Here is a 24,103-nt window from a genome sequence, read left to right as displayed (position 1 = left end):
TCCACAAACTCTGGGAAAGTTAAATTCATTACTTTTTCACAATAATTGGTTGCCTGGGAACTTTTCAATTCCAGAATGTCTTCCTTAAAACGATCAGAAAATTCAGGAATAAGGAATTTGTCAACATAGGTTGCATATAATCTGTTGTAAGGGTCTCTGGTAAATGTGATCCTAGTTGAATTTGCCATGATGCTCCAGTAGTCATGGCCAGGATCTAATATACATGATCGAGGCATGTGCATATAATGAGCATCAGTACGGGTTATTTCAAATGGACTTTTCATGTGTTTTATATAGTTACTTCTCTGATCTGTAATGAAACGAAAAAATCTCAGAATGAAAGTGCTGCCAGCTTTGTGTGTAAGACAAAATGTGAGGTTATGTTCCTTGTCATTTATCAGTCGAGTTTTAAAGTCCACATTGTGTTGTGTTCTCAAGCAAACATCGCGGTATCTCTTCAAGCGCACCTCTTGCTTAGCTCTGAAATCAAGTCTTGTATTATGACTGTGATCCTTGCATGTGTTAGTCTGTAATTAGAAAGAACAAAGTATATGAGAATCATTATCACAAAATGTTCCTTTTCTGGTGCATATGACAAAGTACTATGTGCGAGACGCAAATATTTTTATTGTAAGTATTAACATATTTTGGGTATACATAGAAAGTACAGAATGTAAAGTTCAACATCCTGATTTTCAACACAATATAACTATATAATGTACAGTTTCTTTGATTGAATACTCACAGAATCAATGGATAATACTGTGTCAACAGAGTTTGCTGGAAAAGAGAAAGATTTAGTAAGTAGTCTATTAAATATGTAATTGCCTCACTTGATCAGTTCATACCACACATATGGAGTATAAAGAGGACCTACCATAGCATGGCATCCAAACAATGTGTAAGTTTGTTTGGAGCAACTTGCTAAGGTTTTGCACCATTTTAATGAGGATTTTGAAGTGCCGGCATAGCACCACTCAAGTGAAGTATGTCCAATGTTTTCAACTTGATCAGAACCAGTGCTGATTAGGAGATACATCTATTGACAGATGTTATGTTGGTACTAACAAGCAATATTTCATAGCAAAGTCATTAGTTTCACTGTCTTTACTTAGAGAGAACTCAAAGAGAGAACTCAGATGATAATACAGTTTGGCCTCAAGAAATATATTACTTGTTGGACCATGGTTTTGTTCATCAAAACAGGATTTGGCATGAAGATGGATTTCTTTTAAATATGGTAAAATATGGCATAGGAAACCACTGGTTCCTCATTCCTTAATGATAATGTTTTCACCATTTTTATGGAGACAGAAGCTTACTACATTGATTGTGGTTTGTTAATTAATATACACAAGGACAACGGACAGGAGTACTGAGAATTATCAACAATATTTTGTGGAGTCCTTTTTGAAACTTTACACATATTTCACTTTCTTCATCTCTTTGTATCAGGCTTTTCAATATCCTTAGTTGAAACATATTTTATTCACAAATTGAAAAAGGACTGGGGACAAGATCTAACAACTAACCCCTCTCCAAAGGTATATATAACTAATTACATCACAAGCAATTATTAGAAACAGAGGAAGACTAACAGTTCAGGTGAAATATTATAATACAAGAGGTGCATAAAAAGAAGACTTCTGGAATCGCTTTGATTTGCTAATATAGACTTTTTGATATAGCTCCATTTTATGATTTTGTCGTATTTTTTTCTTTTGGTTTCTCTCAGGTTGTACACCCAAAACATGTAAATAGCATCCAACAAGTTACTTGAATAACATTAATTCATAATTTTACTTTAAAAATATGTACTTATGTTACTCACATTTACCATCTGATGAGAGATACAGCTGGACTGCAAAGAGCATCATTGTAGCAGTAAGCAGGAGCAAGTAGAGTTTGGAGCTGGTGGAGAACACCCTCTTGCTGTTACACCTCATCTTACTAAATGTAAAGTATCTGCAACCAGCTGGCTCTCTGAGTCGATGGCTTATGTTGTTGGTGTCAGGATAAAGATCACACTCCATTTCATTAATTGCCAAGGACAGGCCTGTTCCAAATAACCAGCTTACACTAATTCTGATTTTGATCCACAAGCCCATCTGGACAAGTCAATGCAGTCATTTGTAAAAGTTATGTACAATTTTCAATTTGGAATTATTAACTTGGTTTTGTAGGCCATTTCAGCCACATTTTGGCAATATTACCAGAACCTCCATAAAAGTGATCAGTTACCCAAATGTATGTATCACAATACTGGAATGTCCGTCAGTGACAGCCAGCAAATCTAAGCAAAAGGTTAACTGTCCATGCAATGCATCACTTGAAGGCTAAGTGAGATGAAGCTGATCGGTGTGTTGTTACATACAGCTTTTGTTATTTGCATGATTGTGTAACCTTTTCCAGGACCTGTGGTGATTGACACTAGGTCAGTCTCAATTAATTGTAACAGCTGTTGTGTGCAAGGACCTTTGCAAAAGTTGTTGAGTCACATCTTTGATAACATCTCACAAGAGGAGCAAAACCTGTCTCAATTCATAGAGTACATGAACCAGCTACCGTGGATTAGCGAAACATGATAAATTGAAATATTATTTAGTTTTTAAGTCTAGAATAGTGGTATGATAAGTGGTGTCAGCTTTCATTTTAATTTGAGTCACCATGTAATTTTAAGCACAAAGCCCAAGTGGGTAACTTACCTGCCAAGGTGTACATTTGAAATACCAAGGACAGTGAAACTGTTGACACATTTGTTACAGGGCATTTGTTTTACACTGAAGAAAGGATAACCATGAAAATAGATATTACATCTGGTCCCAGCATATTCCTTCATTGTCATTGTTGTGGATTTGTGTCGACCCTTAGATAACTCAACGGCCCTTTCAGTATTGACACAACACTGTTTGACTGCAAATGTTTTATATTATATATATTTGATGTTTTAATGTTGCATGATGAATTCATCATTATTTTCTGTACTACATCAGTACTGCATTCTGAAGTGTCAGAGATTTCTTTGACCAGTTGCATTCTGGAGTTTTTTTGGGGGTTCCACTATCCTATAGGTCACAACAGTGATCCTGCATCCTGCAACATCTCACCAAAATGCCATGTTGTAGATTTCAACATACAAAACACAAAAGCAGATAAATTAATAAATTTATTTTGAACTTGGATCATAGAAGTTTATATACACTGAAAAGAATCTTTCCTTCTTTCATCCAGAACCATGCAGACAGCTATCACTCAATATAAGACAAATTATCACAACACTGCTACCTGACTGGCGTTCACAAGTTACTAACGATAAGCTCTAGATATCACCATGGCAACAGGCACACTCACAGACATACAGTGGTGTGTGTTCCTGAAGAAGAGATATAACATCAGAGAACTGAGATCATAATTTCAGAAGTGAAAGAAGAGTCACATTTACTGTCATATACTATCGACAAAAAATAAGAGAAATAAGATATTTAATGCAGCAAACGTTGAGGTGAAAAGATGCGTTACCGTAGCGTTGCAACTGAACACAACATCCAGTGACAATGAAATTCCACATGATGCATTACCAACAAGTGATGCATGTGCACACAGAAGTTAACTGCTGTAAACATATTGGAGAACTCAAAATCACTACTGCAATAGTGTTGATCACATGCTGAAAACTGACTCTAAGGCAGTATCTCGATGAACAACTACAGTGGAGAATTGTGGCGATGATAGGAGTGGCAGCATCACTGTGTCAAATAGCCTGAATGTTGGGTAAATCAAAAAGTGAAATTTCACACCTCTGGGACATGTACCGTCAAACAGGTGGGGTTGCAGTGAGACCTGGGCCAAAATCAATGACACCACAACAGGATCATCATATTACATTAATGACCCTACGCTGTAGATTCAAATCAGCACCTGCCATCAATAGTGAATTCCGTACTCACTGAGTGATGAATTTCACACTCAACTGTTACAAACCAGCTCTATCAAGCTTGTCTGAAAGCAAGGCGGCCTTTCAAGGGCGTTACCCTTACAGCTCACCATGGGCATCAAAGACTGGCATGGGCTAGGTAGCATCAGGGACGGGCTTTGCACCATTGGCGTTGCACCATGTTCTCGGATGAAAATATGCTGTTGGTGCCATAGCAGTGAGCGGCATGGCCGTGGCAATTATTGGCCATGATGATGGATATGGGGCTGGTAGTGTCATGGTGTAGGGCAAGATCACATGACAGGCAATCATCGTTAATGGATCCTTGACTGGTCAGCGATACATTGACAAAAGTTTGGGTCCTGTTGCAGCTCCACTGCGAAGAATCATTGGCAGGCATGTTGATTTCTAAAATGATAATGCCAGACCATATCAGACCCAAATTGTACAACTTATCCCCGATGAGAGGAGAGGCATACAGATATTGGACTGGCCCTGTAAGTCCCCAGACCTGTCCCCAACTGAACATCCATGGGACATTCTCAGTGGAAGGATGTACACCAAGGACCCTGCACACGTCAACCTGGCCCAGCTTGGTGCAGCTCTTAAGGAGGAATGGTGTGTAATACCACGGTCAACCATCCTGAAATTGATCAACAATCAAGGTGTCGTGAATGTGTCGCCCAACATGGAGAACACACCAGATATTGAACTTCACACCCAAAGTTAACTTGGTGAACATTCAGAGCAATTTCATACTCACTGTCATTTCATCAGTTCCTTTTTTTTTTGTCGGTAGTATATGTGAAGATGACTATCCCATGTTATCCAAACAAATATTAACAGTATCACTTAAATTCACACTTTTGTTGAAATTAGGCCAAATTAGTACAAGAGAAAAAATCGTGGGTTTTTCCCTACAGCTGGCTGATTTTCTTAAAGAAATATCCTTGAACTAAGTCATAGAAAACACCTAAAAATTGTTATATCTATGTACAAAAGATAATATCTTGCATCTAAAGGCCACCTAAATTTCAATCACAATTACACTTGACAGGTATCAGCTGTGTTGAAGTTCACACATCACTGCCAAACAAAATCTTTTGACTCTCAGCTCATCACAGATCTACATATCCACAACCATCCCGCTGGCAACAGCATTAAACCTTTCAAGAACTGACCTGTCAACTTCAACACAACTACATACAGCAACAATAATATAGAATCTGGAATTGTATGTGCCATAAGTATGTACAGTATTAAAAAGTGATCTGTCTCACATAGATGTGGGGTGAATGAATGTTTTACAAAGATTATTAATCAAACTATGCCCACAGGGACATTAAGGTTCCCATGAAAAGTCCAACGTTCTGATTTACAAAATACATATACTTTGTCTTTACTGCTTTTTGTGCCTCAAAAGCCCACAGGCAGGAGTAGATAGATGTGTACTGGCACCGTCACGCACAGGTCCACATATGCTTGTAGTAACAGTCCGTGGACAGTGGTGTACTATAGTCCACAGGTCCTCAGGCAGAGGTATTCACCAGTCCATTGATGATGGAGGCAGAGTCTGGAGGCAGTGGTATACAACAGTCCATGGACAATCGTATACAAAAGTCTACAGGCACTTGTACACAGGTCTTCAGGCAGTGATATACAACAGTCCACAGACACGTACAAAAGTCTGGAGGTAGTGGTGTACAACAATCCATGGATGATAGTATACAACAGACCACAGGCACTTGTACACAAGTCCTCAGGTAGTGGTATACAACAGTCCATGGATGATGGTATACAATAGACCACAGGACCTCAGGCAGTGATATACAACAGTCCACAAGCACTTGCATACATGTCCGGAAGCAGAGGTATACAACAGTCCACAGGCCCTTTGACACAAGTCCACACATCCTTGTGCATAAACATCTTTATCATTTCTTGTTAAAGAATCTAGGTTATGACTGCACAGTTGCCACCATGTACATGTCAACATCTGCCAAAAGAACGTAGTGTTTGAATATCAAGATATAATAATGTTTGATGTGATGCCCCTTTACGCCTTGTTACATCTCAGTTAACTTTTTCACCTAGTTGTATGGGCTGTTAGGAGCTCAAAAGTCCACGTACCCCTAATGTCCTACGGTGTACAAGCCAATTCTGTTCGTAAATCACACATCCCACAAGTGGCATGTGTAAGACAGGCCAGAGGCACTTACACACAATTTCCTCCAGACATCTGTACACATAAGAGAGGCAACTGTGCCCTACCACCTTCAACACAGATCCACAACAGCCCTCAAGCACTACAAACAGAAGTACAATCCTTTCACTATAACATGATGTTTTGTTACTGTGACACAGTTCGGCAAAAGATAATTACTATCAAAAGAAAAAGTAGGTCTCAACATATCCTTCTTGTTAGTAAAAATTGTTTCACTGCAGGTCAATTGACACAGAAAGATTATTTTGTCAATTATTTTGTAAATCATGTCACACAAAATCTCATACCACACAGAATATCTTAAAAATTTTATGAGCCTGATGCGCATGAAAGGCAGCTCCACCAGACATTACAATATTCAGATATTTATTCCCTTTAACAAGCATGTGTATTCAGCGTACTAACATCAAAGTGATCACTAAAAATATAAATATCACTGTAATATGGCCAGGCTGGCCTCAATGTGAGACACAACTTACTGACATGAATCACCAGTAAATTACAACAAAATAAACTTCCTTTCCATACAATCAGAAGACCACATGTCACTGACAATTCAGTCACAAAGACCCAAATATGAAAATGAGTTAATGTGTACAGCTATAAATGGTTAGTGACAAAATGCAGCAGGCATTTGTTGCAGCAACATCATGACTACCAATGTTGGAATTTAACCTTGGTCTTTGGCATGACAAGCAAACAGATTAACAGCTAGACTACCAAACTATAACTAAGACGATACGAGACACAAACTTTATTGAGAATTTTAGTGAATGAGAAGAAACACTTATGTGAAAGCTTCCCACATGCAATATACAAATGAACAGTTGAAAAGGCATACTGGTATATGATGTGTACATAAATCACTAAGGGACACATTAAGGGCTTATTGAATAAAATATGAGATAAGAATAGACTGAATATTATTCCTTTTCACAATCAAAAACCAGTGATCAAATTGAGGTACATCATTATTCACCATCTTACTTTCAAAATAATCTCAATTTAGAGCAAATACAAAGTGGAGACATTCTACGATACCTGTATATATATATACATACTGACAACTTTGCCATTCATGACCACACTTGTAATGTATCCCATATGTTAATATGCTAATGTACACTCCACCACAAGAAGCTTTATCAATATGTATATTGCCATTCTTTTTAACACACTGACATACATGGGAATAATCAGTATACAGTAAACCTGGAGTGTCTGGTATTAGGTAAATATAGTGTTGAACCTGAACTACATAAAGTATTGAAGCACACTGTTGCTACATCAATGAGATCATACACAAGAGCCAAGACGTGCCCAGCTCTTGTCACCTCTTTGACCAGTTGTTTGAAAACAAACACATACACCTGTTGTGTCCCGTTGATTCAGCTGAAACTAGTTAGTTGTGGGAACTCAAAATGATTCTGATCCATTGCTTAAAATCAAACAAAGGCAAAATCGGTTGTAATGATTACAGTAAGAAGTGTTCTTTTACAACATCTGAAGAGATGACGGGGATATGGCACAGTTGTGGTTCTTTCTTACAATACTTACCAGATTTACAGTGAGGATATTGAATTTTGAGGAATATATACAAAAAAGATCACATTAATCCTCTGAACATGAACACTATAAATATATTAACACCATACTGTCACATATTAACAATATCAAGAACACCAATAAACATAAAATACCCCCAAAACAAAACAAAACAAAACAAATCATTTAACAGGTTTTCTTTTTTGAAAATAAAAAAATCAACATACTGTAACTCTAAATGGAAACTGAAAACCGTTATTGTATCCAATATTGAACATTGACCACAGTCACAGGACCAGAACCGTTGAGAGAACATCTGTCCTCTTGAAAATACAAATTATATGGCGTACATTCTATAACTCAACAGGTAGAACATGATTCCTCTTGTATCTGTTGTTTGTTTCCTGATTTTTATGAACAGAAGCATACACAGTCGTTTGAAAATGATGGAAATATTTTGGTGCTGTAAACAGCTATGGATTGTGATGCAAGACTAGTAAATGTCCAAACTAACCTTACAAAAGGACCTTACATAGACATCTTAGAAATCACAGCACCAATCAAAGGATCAGTATCCCACAGAATTATCTGCAGCTTTTACACTGACAGCACAAAAATAACATTAACTACTTCACTTACTTTCATGTCAACTGTTAAGAGTTTATAGGTATCATCTCTAAACTAAATAATAATAATGTAAAACATACAAACTTTGAGTGACAGGCATGTTATGTTATTTGCTGCTGTTAACAGTTATATATACCACCTATATGAACCTGGACACAACAATCCAGTCCCGGAATCATGCTGAATCTTAAGTGTGACCATCTCATAGTGACCTCTGCAAATGGTCAATAAAATATATAACAAGAGGGAAAATAACAACAAATAGATAGAAACATTAGCTGAAGTTCAACTAAAACCAAAATTGTTCCCAAACACATTACTGCAGACAAGGAGATAATTCTCTCCTGCTTACTGCATATAAAACATCACACATTAAACCAGATCACCAGTATATGTGTAAAAGAATGAAAACATTTGCTAACTTCAAGGTAAAATAAGGTTTAGTCTATCTAAAATCACAGTACATTTAGTATACATTGTGAAGCAGATGGTTCAGGCAATGGTCAAGGATATATTTTATGTCAAAACATCCTAAATCCTTCCTGTCTTTTTGTGGAACATACATCTTAGAAAGAGGACATTGTACACACAATACTTCTAACAAAGTAGTATCTTGGTATTCTTAATATGTTAGTTAAAATGACATTTCTTAACTAAACTATAAGTTTAATTAAATGTTTTCTCAAAGTATATAGTAGTATTTAACACAAGGAATTTCAACGATTTGATGTTAATATTGACTGTTCCTGTTATCATTCTTAATACTAGTGAAGGTGGTAAACCAACATGAAATAAATATCACAATAATGTAAGCTGCACCTCATTCAGATAAACAGGCGTACTACAATCAGCTTCTCTCGAGTAAACACTCAACAGTGATTACACACAAAGTGAGTTTAGCTTAACACCACTTTTTGCTCTATTCCTGCAATATCACAGCTTGGGACACCTGAAACAGGACTGTTAAACTGTGCACAACAAGTAAATCGACAGTGATAACTGTCATTATTAGTTTTAGTAAAATATAGACAAACTCTATGGAGAACAACCTATTAATTTTGTAAATGCAACATTTTGATACAGATTCTATACCATTCACTGTCAAGGAAAACATCACACTCACAAAACAAATCAGTCGTTATCCATAACCTTTGTCAACATTGTAAATCCCAGCCTCAAAAATGCCACTCAAAGAAATTACATGTACTTTGCACGTCTCAAAGTCATAATTCTGTACCAGTTCACAATGCTTCAATTTTGGTACAGAGTCAACAGAAAATGTAAACCTAGCAAACCTTTCTATTTTGTTCAATCAAGACTAGCTAGAAACACCATTTATCTGGACTAGTAAAACACAGTTAATTTTTAACAGTGTACCAAAGTTGGGAAGTAAACCTAGGACTTCGGAATGACAGTGGAAAACCTTAACCACTGCCCGATCTAGGGAGCATTATGAGCCTGGCATGTACCAACAGCAGATACTGATGCCAGTTTTATAAAAGACAGGTGAGGATATTTCAAGGTACAATGCTGCTCAATAAAGGGACCTACAAAGTATGTACAAGTACTCCCCACACCCTCACATAAACCATACTTATATACAGTGTACAATTATGACATGTCGCATTGCTGAAGCATGCATTTCAAGAATCAATTTGCTGCAGTTATGAGTATATTATGAACACGTTGTGAATAATCTTCATTCACCTCTATCAAAGGTAATCAATGTTTTACATGTTAGACCTCTCACATAAGGACACATCTTATTGCAACATAAAGTCTTTCTTGATATGTGCATTTTGCAACAGATATATTTTATGAAAATAAGCATACATAAAGCCATTACAATCAAGCACAGCTCTAAAAGACACTTTACTACACCTGCAGTGACGAGAAATGACCACAGTACCTCATGGTTCACATCAACGTCCTTTACTTGGTATTACAATAAACACACAGTTCCCGTATTATTCATGTTATCATTATATTACATCTGCGTTGTTAATAATTTATTACCAAAATCTAAAGCAGAAAATACATAAATATCCTATGTACATGTTGTTGACTGAAGGTGACGTGTGATATATCATCAAGATTGCACGAGATGGAGCAGACGTGGCTATACAGCTGCACCAGCCTGGGAGGTCTTGCTGGAAGATGCAGAATCTTTCCGAGTTGTCTCCCTTACCCATGGTTTGGCTTTGACACGATAGAATTTTGTTCCCACTGGGACCTTGAATCTGTTCTGGGGCTGTGTGACAGAAAATTATTATGTATTTTAGAAAATACTTGATATAGTTTCATCATCACCATCACCATCTAGATAATCACATTCATCAAAGTCAACAGGTGTGTTTCTTCAATACTGATTTCCACGGAAATTATGAGTTACAAACAACAAGGTATGAGCACTGAATTTGTCTCACGCAGAAACATATAATTCATCATCAATATTACAGCAACTTGGAACTGACTTTGGATCGGATAGATGTGTGCGTGTTTGCATGTGTGTCAATCCTAGTGTTCTAGAGATATGACAGTGGCCTGGAAATAACTGAGTGTGAACCAGACAATTCAGTGAAAGATTATGGGAAAAGCAAGTCCAGGGAGGCAACCAGATGAGGATTACTTTCCTTAGATTTCCTTAAATATTTATCACCAAGAGAAGGAGGAAATGGCTAACACAAACCAGAGGGAATGTTTTGCCTATAATTATTGACATACAACTTACACTGTAGGGGTCCAATGGCTGGTCACCTGGCATGATCATACAATTCATATTGGTTGCCGCTTATATAATGATTCTAACCTCAAAATGTATAATAATGTCCAGATCAATGTTCAGTGGTAAGTTGCAGGGCATGCTAACCAATCAGTCCACAAAACTGACCAAAGATGTTTGGACCTTCTTCTTCACGGAATTTCAGTACAGACGTGTGATACATGTGGTCTCACCTTAGGCAAGTGAGTTTGTTCAAAATAGCCTCTGTTCACCCAGCAGAAAATGGGTACCTGGTGGGATGACATGTCACAATTACGTTCTAGCGCCTCACAGGCAGCTTGGGTTACTTGGGGTAATAATAATCACATTGTCTTCACTTGGAACAACCGCAGTAGATGGAAAACACCAGTAAATTTGTACCTGATGGGATAAGCTATTTGACGATAACCTTCTACCGCCTCACCGGCAGCTTGGGTTCTTTGGGGTAATAATAATCAGATTGTCTACACTTTGAGCAACCGCAGTAGATGGAAAACAGTGCATAACAAATGCACTTATGACCATTAATAAGACCCTGGGATACTAACCACTGAAAATTATATACTATGAACTGAGGACACAGCTCTACAGATCTAGCTGTGGCACAATGAAGAACTGGCACCTCTAAAACAAAATAGTGTTGCTCTTGTGACTCATCATGCTTGTGTCACATCAGTAACGTGTGACTATAGCAATGATCACTGTCTGATCCTTTCCATAATAAGGTGTTATAGTCCACCACTGCACTAACCTTCTTTGCCTGACAGTATTCTTTATCAACAATCTCAGCAAGTACCCAGGATTTCCTAGCTTCACTTGGACCTGAAACCATAAAACACTTGGTTATACAAATTCCTTAACAGGACTAAACATCACTACAACCAAGACAGGAGCCTAGCCTTTTCACATGTCTCACAGTCCATCAGTACAACCTAGACAGGAACCTAGCCTTTTAACATGTCTCATAGTCACTACAACAAAGGTGGGAGTTTTACCAGTCTCATAGTCCATCACTACAACAAAGGTGGGAGTTTTACCTGTCTCATAGTCCATCACTACAACAAAGGTGGGAGTTTTACCTGTGTCACAGTCCATCACTACAACAAAGGTGAGAGTTTTACCCATCTCAGGGTCCATTACTAAAATAAAGGTGCATGTTTTACCTGTTTCCCAGTTCATCACTAGTCAAGGTGGGTATTTTACGTGTCTCACAGTCCATCATAACCATCAAGATGAGAGTTTTACATGTCCCATAGTCCATCACTACAAAAAAAGGCAGGCATATAGCATGCTTACCTGTCTTGAGTCCCAGACTCTCCAGGCACTCGGTGTGGAGGAAGTGCAGTGTGGAGGTGATCGTGAACACAACATACTGGTCATGTCTCTCATCCAGGCAGAGCAGCACCAGGTCTCCCACCATGCAGCTATAGCAAAGAATAACTACTGTAAACGTATTATATATCGTGCAGGTTTTATTTTCGCGCTTTTCGCGCAAAATGTTTTGCCGCGAAAAATTGTACACCGCGAATAAACCTTTCGTTCATAAACTATACACATGCTTGCCTCTGAGTTGTTGCCATAACACATCAAGTTTGAGGACTGGAATCTATGGGAATGTTAAAATGGCAACTGATAGAATCAAAAAGAATCAAACTTACTAGTAACTGTTGCTGTAATGGATTTCCCATATTGAGCAGCGAAAATAATTAATGAGCCCATTCCTATAGCAGAATTATGAATTATAGCAAAACCAGTAATGTGTGTTGAGGCCGCCATTGAAATTGGTCACATGTTCTATTGACCACTCATAGAGAGAGATGGTTTGATACAAAATGGATTACCATGAAACAACTCGGAAAGAATTATACAGCAGCATTTTATTTATTCATTAGAATTTTATAGAAGTTCACTAGTACTCGTAATTGATAGTCAATTAACACATAAGCACTCTCTCAACAACCCAGATGTTTGAAATCACAAATTCGCAATGCCATCATCAAATCGTCAGAATTTCAGCACACAACATGTGTTTTTCAGCGCTTTATATAGTATACCATGACAATGTGTCACTTCATAAGTTCTTAATACTTCCGTGAGTAACCGTATTACTGTATATATCAGGCAGGCAGGGATTTCCTGTGACTTAGCAATCCATGCCGCATGTCAGGTTAAGCCACTCTGATTGTTTTTACTGCTGTTAGTGACGGCGAAACAGACAGCTGGCAGTTCTGGCAATTAATGATTCCTTGAGTAATTAACCACGCGACATAGTCTAAACTGTCAACTCCGCGAAACTTGCACAAAGCGAATATAAGTACTTTTACAGCATCTCATTTCAGATTTCCATCACAGATCCTCTTTACATTGAAAACCATCCATCTGAACTCTGTATTAGCAGATGATTGTTTCTTGGTATATCTATACATGTGCAGGTACATTACTGTGAGCCCATTTTGTTTCTCTTTTAATTTCATGACTTTCTTTATCAATTAACAAAAATTATATATTCAAATCTGACTGATCCAAATGATCAATACAAGGGAGATAACTCTATATTTGCTGTCTATAAAAACAACAATTTTTCAAATGATGAGAAAGAACATCACTTCATTCATGAACTGAGTATTATCATCATTCCATGTGTGAATATACAATATTGCTACCTTGTGATGGAGACCTTGTCCTGTGCAAGTGTCCTAGTGCTGGCTGTCATGGAAAGCTCCATCTGGAAGACAAACACCTCATCATAATTACAGACTGACTCCGTGGTGTAGTGTGGTTAGACCAGAATGTCGTGGGTTTGATCACCAGCCATGTCATTCCAAAATACAGTAAAATATGGTGCCCGTCGTTCCCTGCCTGGCATAAGCATGAATGGATAAAACAAAGACGGGTCAGCTCGGAGTCAGTATAAAGTGTCTAAAATGGGTAATGGGTATTCTAGCTCAACTGTGGTATGGTACGTCAGTGAGTTAAAACTGTAAAGCCAGCCTGTCTGGATTACTACAAGCTGTCACACATACACATGCATGCTCATCATCATATGAGTGAAATACTCTGAAGTACGACTGTAAACCCCACCTCACCTCACCTCACTTTACAGCCAGTTCCCCCATTACCACCTATCCATATAGATCTGTGAAGGTCCCGGGGTAGAATAGGCCTTTAGCAACCCATGCTTGTCGTAAGAGGCGAGTAACAGGATCAGGTGGTCAGACTCGCTGACTGGGTTGACCCATGTCATCGGTTGCCAATTGTGCAAATTGATGCCCATGTTGTTGATCACTGGATTGTCTGGTCCAGACTCGATTATTTACAGACCGCTGCCATATAGCTGGAATATTGCTGAGTGCTGCATAATTCTAAACTCACTCACTGACCTATCCCTACACAATACAGTCAGTATAGTGACTGTAATGGAATAGACATTGCTCACCACTCTCTCCTGAAGCTTGTTGATCTCCTCCTCCTTGTTCTTTAGAGCCTGGAATGTATTAGTGAAGGTGATGTATTATTCATTATATTCAGTGAAACAATAACAGTGCAATGACAGCTAAGTTATCACAGCAAAGACCAATGACCACATTACTGTCAAATGGAGTGTTTATAGCTATCCTGCCTGACTTTACTGTACTTAATTTTCATATCTCACTTTAAGAAATAAAACCAAAAGTGCAAAGTAAATATACCACAATTTGAAACATGAGTCATCAAAAGATGACAAATTCTGCTGATCCCTCCATATTTTTGAAAGAACAAATCATCTGACAGTTTAATTCCAACTTGAACTAAGTCCAAATCCATGGAAATCAAGAAAAATATAAATGCCAAAAATCTACAAATAGCAAAAGGCACCACTTTGAGATCTGTGTTATATATCTGTCTAGATCTGTAGAAAGACATTGAACGATTTTCAAGTTGTGCTCCAGAAATTAAACCCACACCTCCCTTTTGAGACTAAGTTCAGATTGTTTCCATGGAAAGAGGGGGAGGAAGAGGGCCTAAAAAAATCATAAATATTCAATTCTAGCAAACTGATTTCATGATGGGGTATGGTTCCATTCACAGAGTATGCCAGTGAATTGTGACAGCACTTGTTACAACTGTAAACACTGGTACAGTCATACTAGCAATCTCCCTGAACACTAACAGAAAATACATTCACACAAGATCATGGCTATGGTCAACACCATCATTTGAAAATGTTCCAAGTCATTAAGACTGTGTATGTTCACACAGAATCATCCAAAGTCACAGTTTGTCCTATATATTACTACCAGTGTGTCCAGACTCATATATATACTTACAGATTCTAACTCTGAGGCTTTAGACTCAATGGAAACCACTGATGCACTGAAACAACGCATATTAGAAAATCATGACTTTCTGAACAATTTCTATTTCTATTTACAATGTACAGTGCAGAAAAAATAAATGCAATATTCCCCACTTTTCATGATTCTTTGAAAAAGAGACTATTAAACAGACCGAAAGTGGATGACTATCATAAGGTTCAAATGAAAACAGATGTAATTTAGCAAACAAATGTTTAAATGAATAAATGTTAAAATGAAACTACTAACAATAATATATTCAAGGGCATATCGCACATAAAAAAATCACTGACTACACAAGACATACCCCTCCTTGACATCTGGTGGTGTAACAGCGATCTCGGACTTGGCGAGAATCTGCTGCTGTAGCTGTGTCAGCTTCTGTTGAAGGAGCGACATCTCATCCTGAAGCTGAGCTTCAATGCTCCTGGGAAACAGTCGAAATGACAGATCACAAAACATTTTGAACAATAACAGACCAGGAGAAACACCATCTCATCACTGAGATGACCCCTTGTACCTCTGAGAACAGTAACTGTGCCAAGATCATAAAGAAATACCACTGCATTGTTCAGGAGAAATAACATCAATAACATTTCATCCTTCCTCAAACCAGGGAACAACTGCTATGGCAAAATTCTTAACAATATCAGCGCATGTAGTTCTTGAGTAAGTTTAGTTTTACACCTCACTCGGCAATATTCCACCTTTATGGCGGCGGTCTGTAAATAATCAAGTCTGGACCAGACAATCCAGTGATCAACAACATGTGCACTGACGTGTCAACCAAGTCAGCGAGCCTGACCACCCGATCCTGTTAGTCGCCTTTTATGACAAGCATAGTTGCCTTTTATGGCAACCATGGTTTGCTGAAGGCCTATGTAGTTCTTGTGTAAGTGAGTATGGTTTTACGTTGCTTTTAGCAATATTCCAGCAATATCACAGGAGAGGACACCAGAAATGGGCTTTACACATTGTACCTAATGTAGGGAAACATGGGTGGGTCATCGATGATGAGCCAACTCTTAACCACTAGGCTATCCCAACTTGCAGTTCTTAAGAAATACAACCTCATGCTGAAGTTGAGACTCCTTACACTTGAGAAATACAACCTCATGCTGAAGCTGAGACTCCTTACACTTGAGAAATACAACCTAATGCTGAAGCTGAGACTCCTTACACTTGAGAAATACAACCTCATGCTGAAGCTGAGGCTCCTTACACTTGAGAAAAGTTCAAGTGATGAAATTCTGAACAATATCAACAAAAATAGTCAGCATCCTCACTTGATCAGTTAATGTGGCCAGGTGCTGAAGAATGTCAACATACAGACTTAATAATCTTTTCTAATATACCTACATGTTCCACTACAGCGTCATGTATGACCATGATCCTGACACTTATCTCTCTTCTCCCAAGCATCACGCACTTCCCGAGTTCCCAGGCCTTACCTATGCTGATAGTCATTTTCCTCAAGCTTTGCCCGGATCTCCTCAAGTTCCTTCTCCACCAACAGCTTCTCACTGGAAACTGATTCCAGTTTTTCTGAAACAGAAAGTACAATAGATTAGTGAAGATCATGTGAATATTCACTGGATTTTCATTATATGTTAAAATAACAAAATTACTGTACAAAGCTTAAAAATGTACTTTTTATGATAAAATTTATACAAACCAGTAGAGGTTATAAATGCTTTGAGACCCGTGAAGGTCCCAGGGTAGAATAGGCCTTCAGTAACCCATGCTTGCCATAAAAGGTGACTATGCTTGTTGTAAGAGGCGACTAACAGGATCAGGTGGTCAGGTTTGCTGACTTCGCTGACACATGTCATTGGTTCCCAACTGCGCAAATTGATGTTATGTTGTTGATCAGTGGATTGTCTGGTCTAGACTCGATTATTTACACATCGCTGCTGGAATATAGCTGGTATATTGCTGAGTGCGGCGTAAAATTAGACTCACCCACTCACTATAAATTCTTTGAAAAAAGCCCTCCTTAGTCTACATGTAAGCATTTTCATGTCCATTAAAAATTTCTAGGACAGTTGTAACTATATTGTATAAGGGGTTAACAGCAGGACAGAGGTCTCCATTGTACCTCAGAAGAAAGGCGAGAAAAGCAATGACATATGAGTTAGGGTGACAAACAATATAAAGATTTCTTCAAAAGGAAAACTCCTATAGAAACAACAGATCCATCACTCCGTGGAGCACAGGACCTGAGTTCCAGTGTGACCTGAGAGTCTACAATGGTTCACAGTCTGAAAGACTAATTCTAATGGCTAAACCCCAAGTGTCATGTGTTTGTTTATTAACCCCACACCTGCAACATTCCAGACATATGACAGAAGTCTTTGACAAACAATTCAGAGTGATTAACATCATAAGCATAAATCTACACAAATGGAATACCATGACATGTGTCAACCAAGTCTACATCAGATCCTGTTAGTCACCTCTTACAATAAGCAGTGGTTGCTGAAGACCAATTGTAGCCCAGATCTTCCTGGGTCTGTGTCATGTGAACACCTACCTGTCTGTTCCTGTAGCTGCAGTTTCACCTCATCGATCACCTTGTCCTTCTCCTGTCCAACACGAATCACAGCCTCATTAAACTGGACCTGCAGACAAACCTTCAGGTAAAGGACAGAACTAACAATAAAAAGTGTGTATCTATGGGTATTTAGAAGTTGGATACAATCATGACAGGAAGCATCATATACATTCATGAGGGACAAATAACCCAGAAACAATGAGTACATGGAGTTTAAGTGTTATTCATATGAATTACTCCTGATTAAAGACATTTCAGCATGTTTTGTATGAATGGACTTGATTTATCTCAATATTTGACTAGACATTCATATATCACACAAGATGCAGTTACACTTGTATGGATCTCGACACTGATACATTGCATCATCACTTGCACTACTATATCAAAAACTATGTATGCGGCTTTGGTCACTGTAGGATCACCAATTGAAATAAACTTTGATGGACAGAGCGGGTAAACATAGAATAGGGATGCGTGTCCTACCTGTCTCTCTGCAGCTATGCTGGTCTTCATGCTGATTGAGTCGTCTTTCTCCTTGTTCAGCTTCTGCACCAGCTCCTGAATCTCCTTCACATGCATCTCCTTCTGCTCCTGTAGAGCCTGCAGGCAGTGACGAGGATGTCATATTACATCAAATATTAACTTCTTTGAGTGAGATATTTAGAAGTTGGTGAATCACATATGGACAAACCTTATGGATGAACATCTTCCTTATTCGGGTAATGTATCACCCGGGAAATGCTTTACCCAAATATAGAAGCTGTTCATCCATAAAGTTTGTCCTTAATATTATATAGTGTACCAGGTTTACTAAAGGTTTACTATAAAGGCATTTTCCTCTTCTGCTCCTGCAGAGTCCTGTTAATGCCTGAAATATTGCAAGGATATGTGACTCAGAATAATGCATTGTTATGTTCTTAGTCTGCAGTTAGTAGGCCTTATAACTTGAAATAATGAATGCATAAAAGATTATTATAGTTATATTCTGCTGTTCCAATAAAGTCTTTGACTCACTTATGAGTAGCAAGAAGGTACCATAAAATAATGGAGGGATATACAATTTGCTACCTGCATTCTCTCATAAGGTTTTTCCTTTCTAAGGGCCTGTCTTTGAAGCAAAATATCTAACCATTGCTCGTAGGACCATAATCCCACACATATACTTTTCTTTTCAGGAAGCAAGTTAGTAGCAAGCGTCATAAGAATCATATAACATGAAGACATGATTTCAAATCCTGAGGACCACAGCCAATCACGCAAAAACATTAAACTAGTCACAACTGCATCATATTATTGATATATTCTCCAATGACTCACCTTATCCATCTCCTCCTTCAAGTGCATCTGCACTTCCTCTATCTTCTGTTCATGTTGACTGAGTGCCATCACCTCCTGCCCTTCAGTCTGACTTTCTGTGCTGCTCATGGCGCTCCGCTCCAGCAGTTTAAGCTGTTGCTCAAGCTCAGTTCGCTCAATGGTAAAAGCTTGCTTGAGTCCTGAAACCTTTTCACCATGTTCCCTTTCAAGAACTGAAAGTCTTTCGTTAAACCCTTTCTCCATTTGCTCTTGAATCTGTTGTATTTCTGCAGCCTTTTCCCTGTTCAGCTTGTCACAAATATCACTAAGATTTGCTTCACTTATATTCTCCAGTTCAACCTTCTGGTCCAGCAATGCTTGTTCCTTCTCTCGACAAAGTTTCTCCATTTCTTGTGTGAGCTTTTTCTCATGTTCCAACATGAGTTTCTCCAATTTTTCATCACTGGCCTTTCCAATTGCATTCCGAACTTCCTCAATCTTCTCCTTTTCCTGCTTTCTGAACTGTTCTTCCAGAGAACTTCTCAACACTGCCTTCTCTTTCTCAAACTTCTCATTTAGTTGGTTCACTTCCTTCTCAATCTGAGCTGTACTCAGGTGAATCTTCTGTTCAGCTTCAGTCAGTTTATCAGTCAGTTCCCGAACCTGTCCTTCATACTGGTCCAAGTCGGCCTTGTATTCTGACTGGATCTTGTCCAGTTCTACTTCTTGTTCCAGGGTGTGCTTCCGTATTAAGTCATCCTTCTCTTCCTCAAATTTCTCTTTCATCTCTTTATTCTCCTTATCATAATCTAATTTCAGCTTCTCCAGATCAGTGGCAGCTGTCTGAAGCTTGCCTTCAAGGTTACTGACTTCCTTCTGCAATTCATTTTTACTTGTAGATAGTTCATCAATTTTGTTTTCAAAAACACTCATTGCCTTTGCATGTTCAGCTTTTGACAAATTCACAGCCACCTCGTGCATTTTTACAACATTGTCATGAAAACATGTTAATGTAGTCATTGTGCTCTTCACAGATGTATCAATATACTTACTCATACTTTCTTTGTCTGACAACACACTCTTGCGCAAATCTGAATGTAGTTCTCGTAGCTTTGGTATATCTCTAGATATTATTTCCTTGAAGGAAAGTATTTGTTTTTGTGAATTAGTGAGCTTTTCTTGATGTTCAACCAACTCCTTTTCCAGTTTGGCCACTGACTGGGTTTTTTCCACCAGTTGTTGAGAGATGGTGACTTTCTCATTAGCACTTGCAAGTTTATTGGGTGGAGAGTCTGTCATGGAAGAAGGCATCGACTCATCTATATAAAAATCGGCTGTCGTGAATTCCTGTGAGGTTTCCACTTCTGGAGATGTGTCGGCGGTCAGGTGACCCTTCCCATGATACTTCCTGCCTGGCAGACTCTCTCGGCTCCTGTCAGCACTTCCTACCTCACTATCTGAAGATTTCGTTGGTTCTCCAGATGACTGAAGTCCGTCAGCACTGTCTGACATTTTCACATATTTAATTCCATCCACACTCTGCGAACCTTTTGCACTTTTCATAACATTTGCCTTTCCAACAAGGTCCTCTTTGGCCTTCACCTCTGCCCTCATCTCTTGGGTCAATGTTTCTGAAAGACTCTGTGGCACCGGGAAGTTTGGTCTGTCAGCAATCACAGTAATCTGGGGTTTAATCTTAATGTCAGCATCAGGCTCACATGCTGCTACCTGGTCCTTGAGACTCAGGTTGCTGTTCTCTATATGCACAAACTGGTGGTCTCCCTGACTCTGTATGATGGCAATATCCGACGTTCCAGTCGACGACACAATGCCTGGGAGGCTGCGACACACCATAGCGTCACACTGCACTGTGGAGTCACTGACTGATGACATCATTGTGTGCAGGGTCATCCTCTCACCCACAGCTACTGATGACGGAATGCTGAAATATAGATCATCTTCCACTGTAAGACATACATTATTATCAAGAAAGATCCACTGCCACCAAATTGTCAAATTAGTACCAAATTGTCAATTTAAGTTCTCATGGTTGTAAATAGAACTTCTGCCGTGAGGCAATATTACATCTTGCAGTGGTTAAGCCGTTTGCTCGTCACAGTGAAAACCTCAGTCTGATTCCCCACAAGGGTACATTGTGTGCAACCTACAGTGTTCCCAGAAATTATTGAGAAAATCTTTGTTTTTTTTCTAATGATGCTAAGATTGGAAAAAGGGCTTTCACTATGCACTAAGCATACTAAATAAATGAGACAACTCTTGAAGGCTTAGAAGGCAGCTCATTACGTCAAGAGTTATCTCCCTTGTCTGAGCAGACGGCTTCCTGTGTTGACATGGCAGAATTTACAGCAAGAGAGAAAAGAAAGCTCATTCTAGATGATTTTGAAAGGGGTGAGGCTGATGCTAAAGTGTTAGCTTGTAGACATGGTATTCCTCTGTCTACAGTATACAGAACTTTGAAGAATATTCAAACAGGAACCGGGATAGAGCACAAAGCAGGGGCAGGTCGGCCTAGGAAATTCAGTGTTGTGGATCGCCGAAGACTTGGGCAGATTGTGAGTAGGGGCAAATTGAAAAGTGTTGAGAACATCAGGAATGAAATGATTAGCAGAAGAAGTCCTCAGGTATGCAATGAAACAGTTAGGCAGGAATTACAGAGACTTAATTGGGTGAAAAAACATGGAATTCCCTCGCCGTTGATGAAAGATGCACAAAAGGAAAAACGTTTAAACTGGTGTTCGGGCTCATGAAAATCAAGATTGGGATAATGTTTTCTTTTCGGATGAAAGTTCTGTTTGGCTTTTCCCTAATTGTGTGAAAATTTGGACCAAAGATACTGTCAAACCTATCTACCAGCGACCAAAACATAGCCCGAAGTTTCACATGTGGGGTGGCATATCGGCTCGCGGAGTGACGCCATTGTGTGTTTTCACGGAAAACTTGACAAAAGTAAGATACATTGACATTCTAAATGGTCACCTTCTTCCGACAGCACAAACATTGTATGAAGATGATTGGATTTTCCAGCATGATAATGACCCAAAACACACTGCGCGCTACACAAAACAGTGGTTGTCGGGCGAAAATGTTCAAGTTTTAGACTGGCCCAGTTACAGCCCAGACCTAAACCCAATTGAGAATGTGTGGGGAGTCATGAAGGACAGAATAAACCAAAAGGGACTGAGAAATATTGAAGATATGAAGGCCGAGGTGGTCCAATATTGGGATACCCTGTCACACGATTACCTACAAACTTTGATGGGTAGTGTGTATTCAGGCATGCATTGCTGAGCGAGGAGGTCTAACAAAGTACTAAAACAAGACTGAGACTGTAAAAGGATGATGTTTTAACATGTTTATGTAAGTAAAACGCCAGAAGTTAATAAACGTAATGAGTTACATGACGCAACATGATTCTCAATAATTTCTGGGAATACTATATTTCATGTCCCCAGCCTAGGTATTGCTTAAAGAAGCATCAAACTAAAAGGATCAGTCTAACGTCTGGATCTAGAGAGAAGGAAGTGAGGGTTCAGAACTATAAATCTTCTGATTACATCAGCAATGTTCCTCATACAAAGTTACAGGCTGTGCACACTTCTTCAATAGTTCATGGGCAAAGAAGACCTCATTTCACATGCGATACTGATGGCAACTTTAGAAATACATCCAAAGCACAAATCTTGTAAAATTTTGCTCAGAAGCTAACTATTCTCCAGGAGTACAAAATTCTACTGAATGTTTTTCTTGCAGTAATAAACATGAAGACTCTGAAGGTTTTGGTTCAGACTGGTGTACTTTCAAAATGTTTTACCTGAGTCTGTCTGCAAGTTCCGGAACTGAGTCTCGCAGCATCTTAATGTCATCGTCTGTGATGGGAGGAAGCCTCTGGTCAAACTCATCAGGGGCCTCAGCCTGGTAAAGAACAAACTGATCATTGTACAACAGCATGCATTCTAACAATTCATTCTCATAATCAAGATCACTGGGATTGGTGAGTGACTGTGCAATATAGTTTCCACAATGAAGACATAATTCCCATGAGTACGAAGAAATAGTGGCTACATACCTACTGTAGTGGGATAAGGTTTGCTGTCATAATTACAGTCATACCAGTGATAAGCCCATATTTCATACAACCATGAATAACAGGCCTTATATGGGATAATATTCAAGTTAAATGGCAGTTTTAGGAACTGCTTTTCACACTGTTCATCGATGACATTTCACACATGAATAAATACATTTAGAAAATGTCTGTATCACACAATACACAAGAACCAACCTCAAGACAGATACTGATTGAGGGACCACACTTGATGAAAGTCCCCCATTAGCCTGACTTCACACAGACCAGCTTCTTTCGATAACATAATGTTAACAAAACCACATGAAAGTAATTACGTAGGACAACATCTAACTGACAATCTGGACACCTGACTGACATACTCACAGCGAACACTGGAGGAATGTCCTCAAACCCTTGGAACAAGGACTGTAGGAAGTGTTTGCCTGCAACAGACAGCACATTGTCTGTGATTTTATGAGGATCAGTGTTCATTGAACACACAACTTTGTCAACACTGAGGGTTTCAAATCCCAGATTACATGCTGCAATGAAAATGTACTAGACTTTGTCCAGGATAATTGGGGTTGACTTTCTCTGCTTTACCTGTCTCAGTTGTCCTGACAATATAATTTCCAACCAGGCAAACTTCAATGTTGTTTTTGTCTTTTTCTCTGAATTCTGAATCAGCTGAACATGTCTTTTTCAGATTATTAAAAGAAACAAATGAAAGGTGACCAC

General features: G+C 38.7%; 1 protein-coding gene across 3 annotated transcripts in view; it reads right to left on the bottom strand.

The window, feature by feature from the left end:
- Positions 1–3,153: 3,153 nt before the first annotated feature.
- Positions 3,154–24,103, bottom strand: part of LOC137290354 (RB1-inducible coiled-coil protein 1-like) — a 47,008-nt gene continuing 26,058 nt past the window's right edge. For 2 of the 3 annotated variants that reach the window (XM_067821226.1, XM_067821225.1), the window contains 13 exons: positions 23,750–23,808; positions 23,111–23,211; positions 19,300–21,220; positions 18,466–18,582; positions 17,959–18,046; positions 16,877–16,970; positions 15,733–15,852; positions 15,399–15,444; positions 14,528–14,575; positions 13,755–13,816; positions 12,388–12,515; positions 11,843–11,913; positions 3,154–10,581 (listed from right to left, as the gene is read on the bottom strand). In XM_067821226.1, coding sequence (XP_067677327.1) covers positions 10,450–10,581; positions 11,843–11,913; positions 12,388–12,515; positions 13,755–13,816; positions 14,528–14,575; positions 15,399–15,444; positions 15,733–15,852; positions 16,877–16,970; positions 17,959–18,046; positions 18,466–18,582; positions 19,300–21,220; positions 23,111–23,211; positions 23,750–23,808 — 2,987 coding nt within the window. In that variant the 3' untranslated portion in view covers positions 3,154–10,449. The remainder of the gene's footprint in view (positions 10,582–11,842; positions 11,914–12,387; positions 12,516–13,754; positions 13,817–14,527; positions 14,576–15,398; positions 15,445–15,732; positions 15,853–16,876; positions 16,971–17,958; positions 18,047–18,465; positions 18,583–19,299; positions 21,221–23,110; positions 23,212–23,749; positions 23,809–24,103) is intronic. The other variant, XM_067821227.1, reaches the window with a different exon arrangement.

Source organism: Haliotis asinina, chromosome 7 (genome assembly GCF_037392515.1).
Source record: "Haliotis asinina isolate JCU_RB_2024 chromosome 7, JCU_Hal_asi_v2, whole genome shotgun sequence".
Classification (NCBI taxonomy): Eukaryota; Metazoa; Mollusca; class Gastropoda; order Lepetellida; family Haliotidae; genus Haliotis; species Haliotis asinina.
The sequence above is the reverse complement of the archived record's forward strand: the minus strand, read 5'-3'. Positions and strand labels throughout refer to the sequence as shown.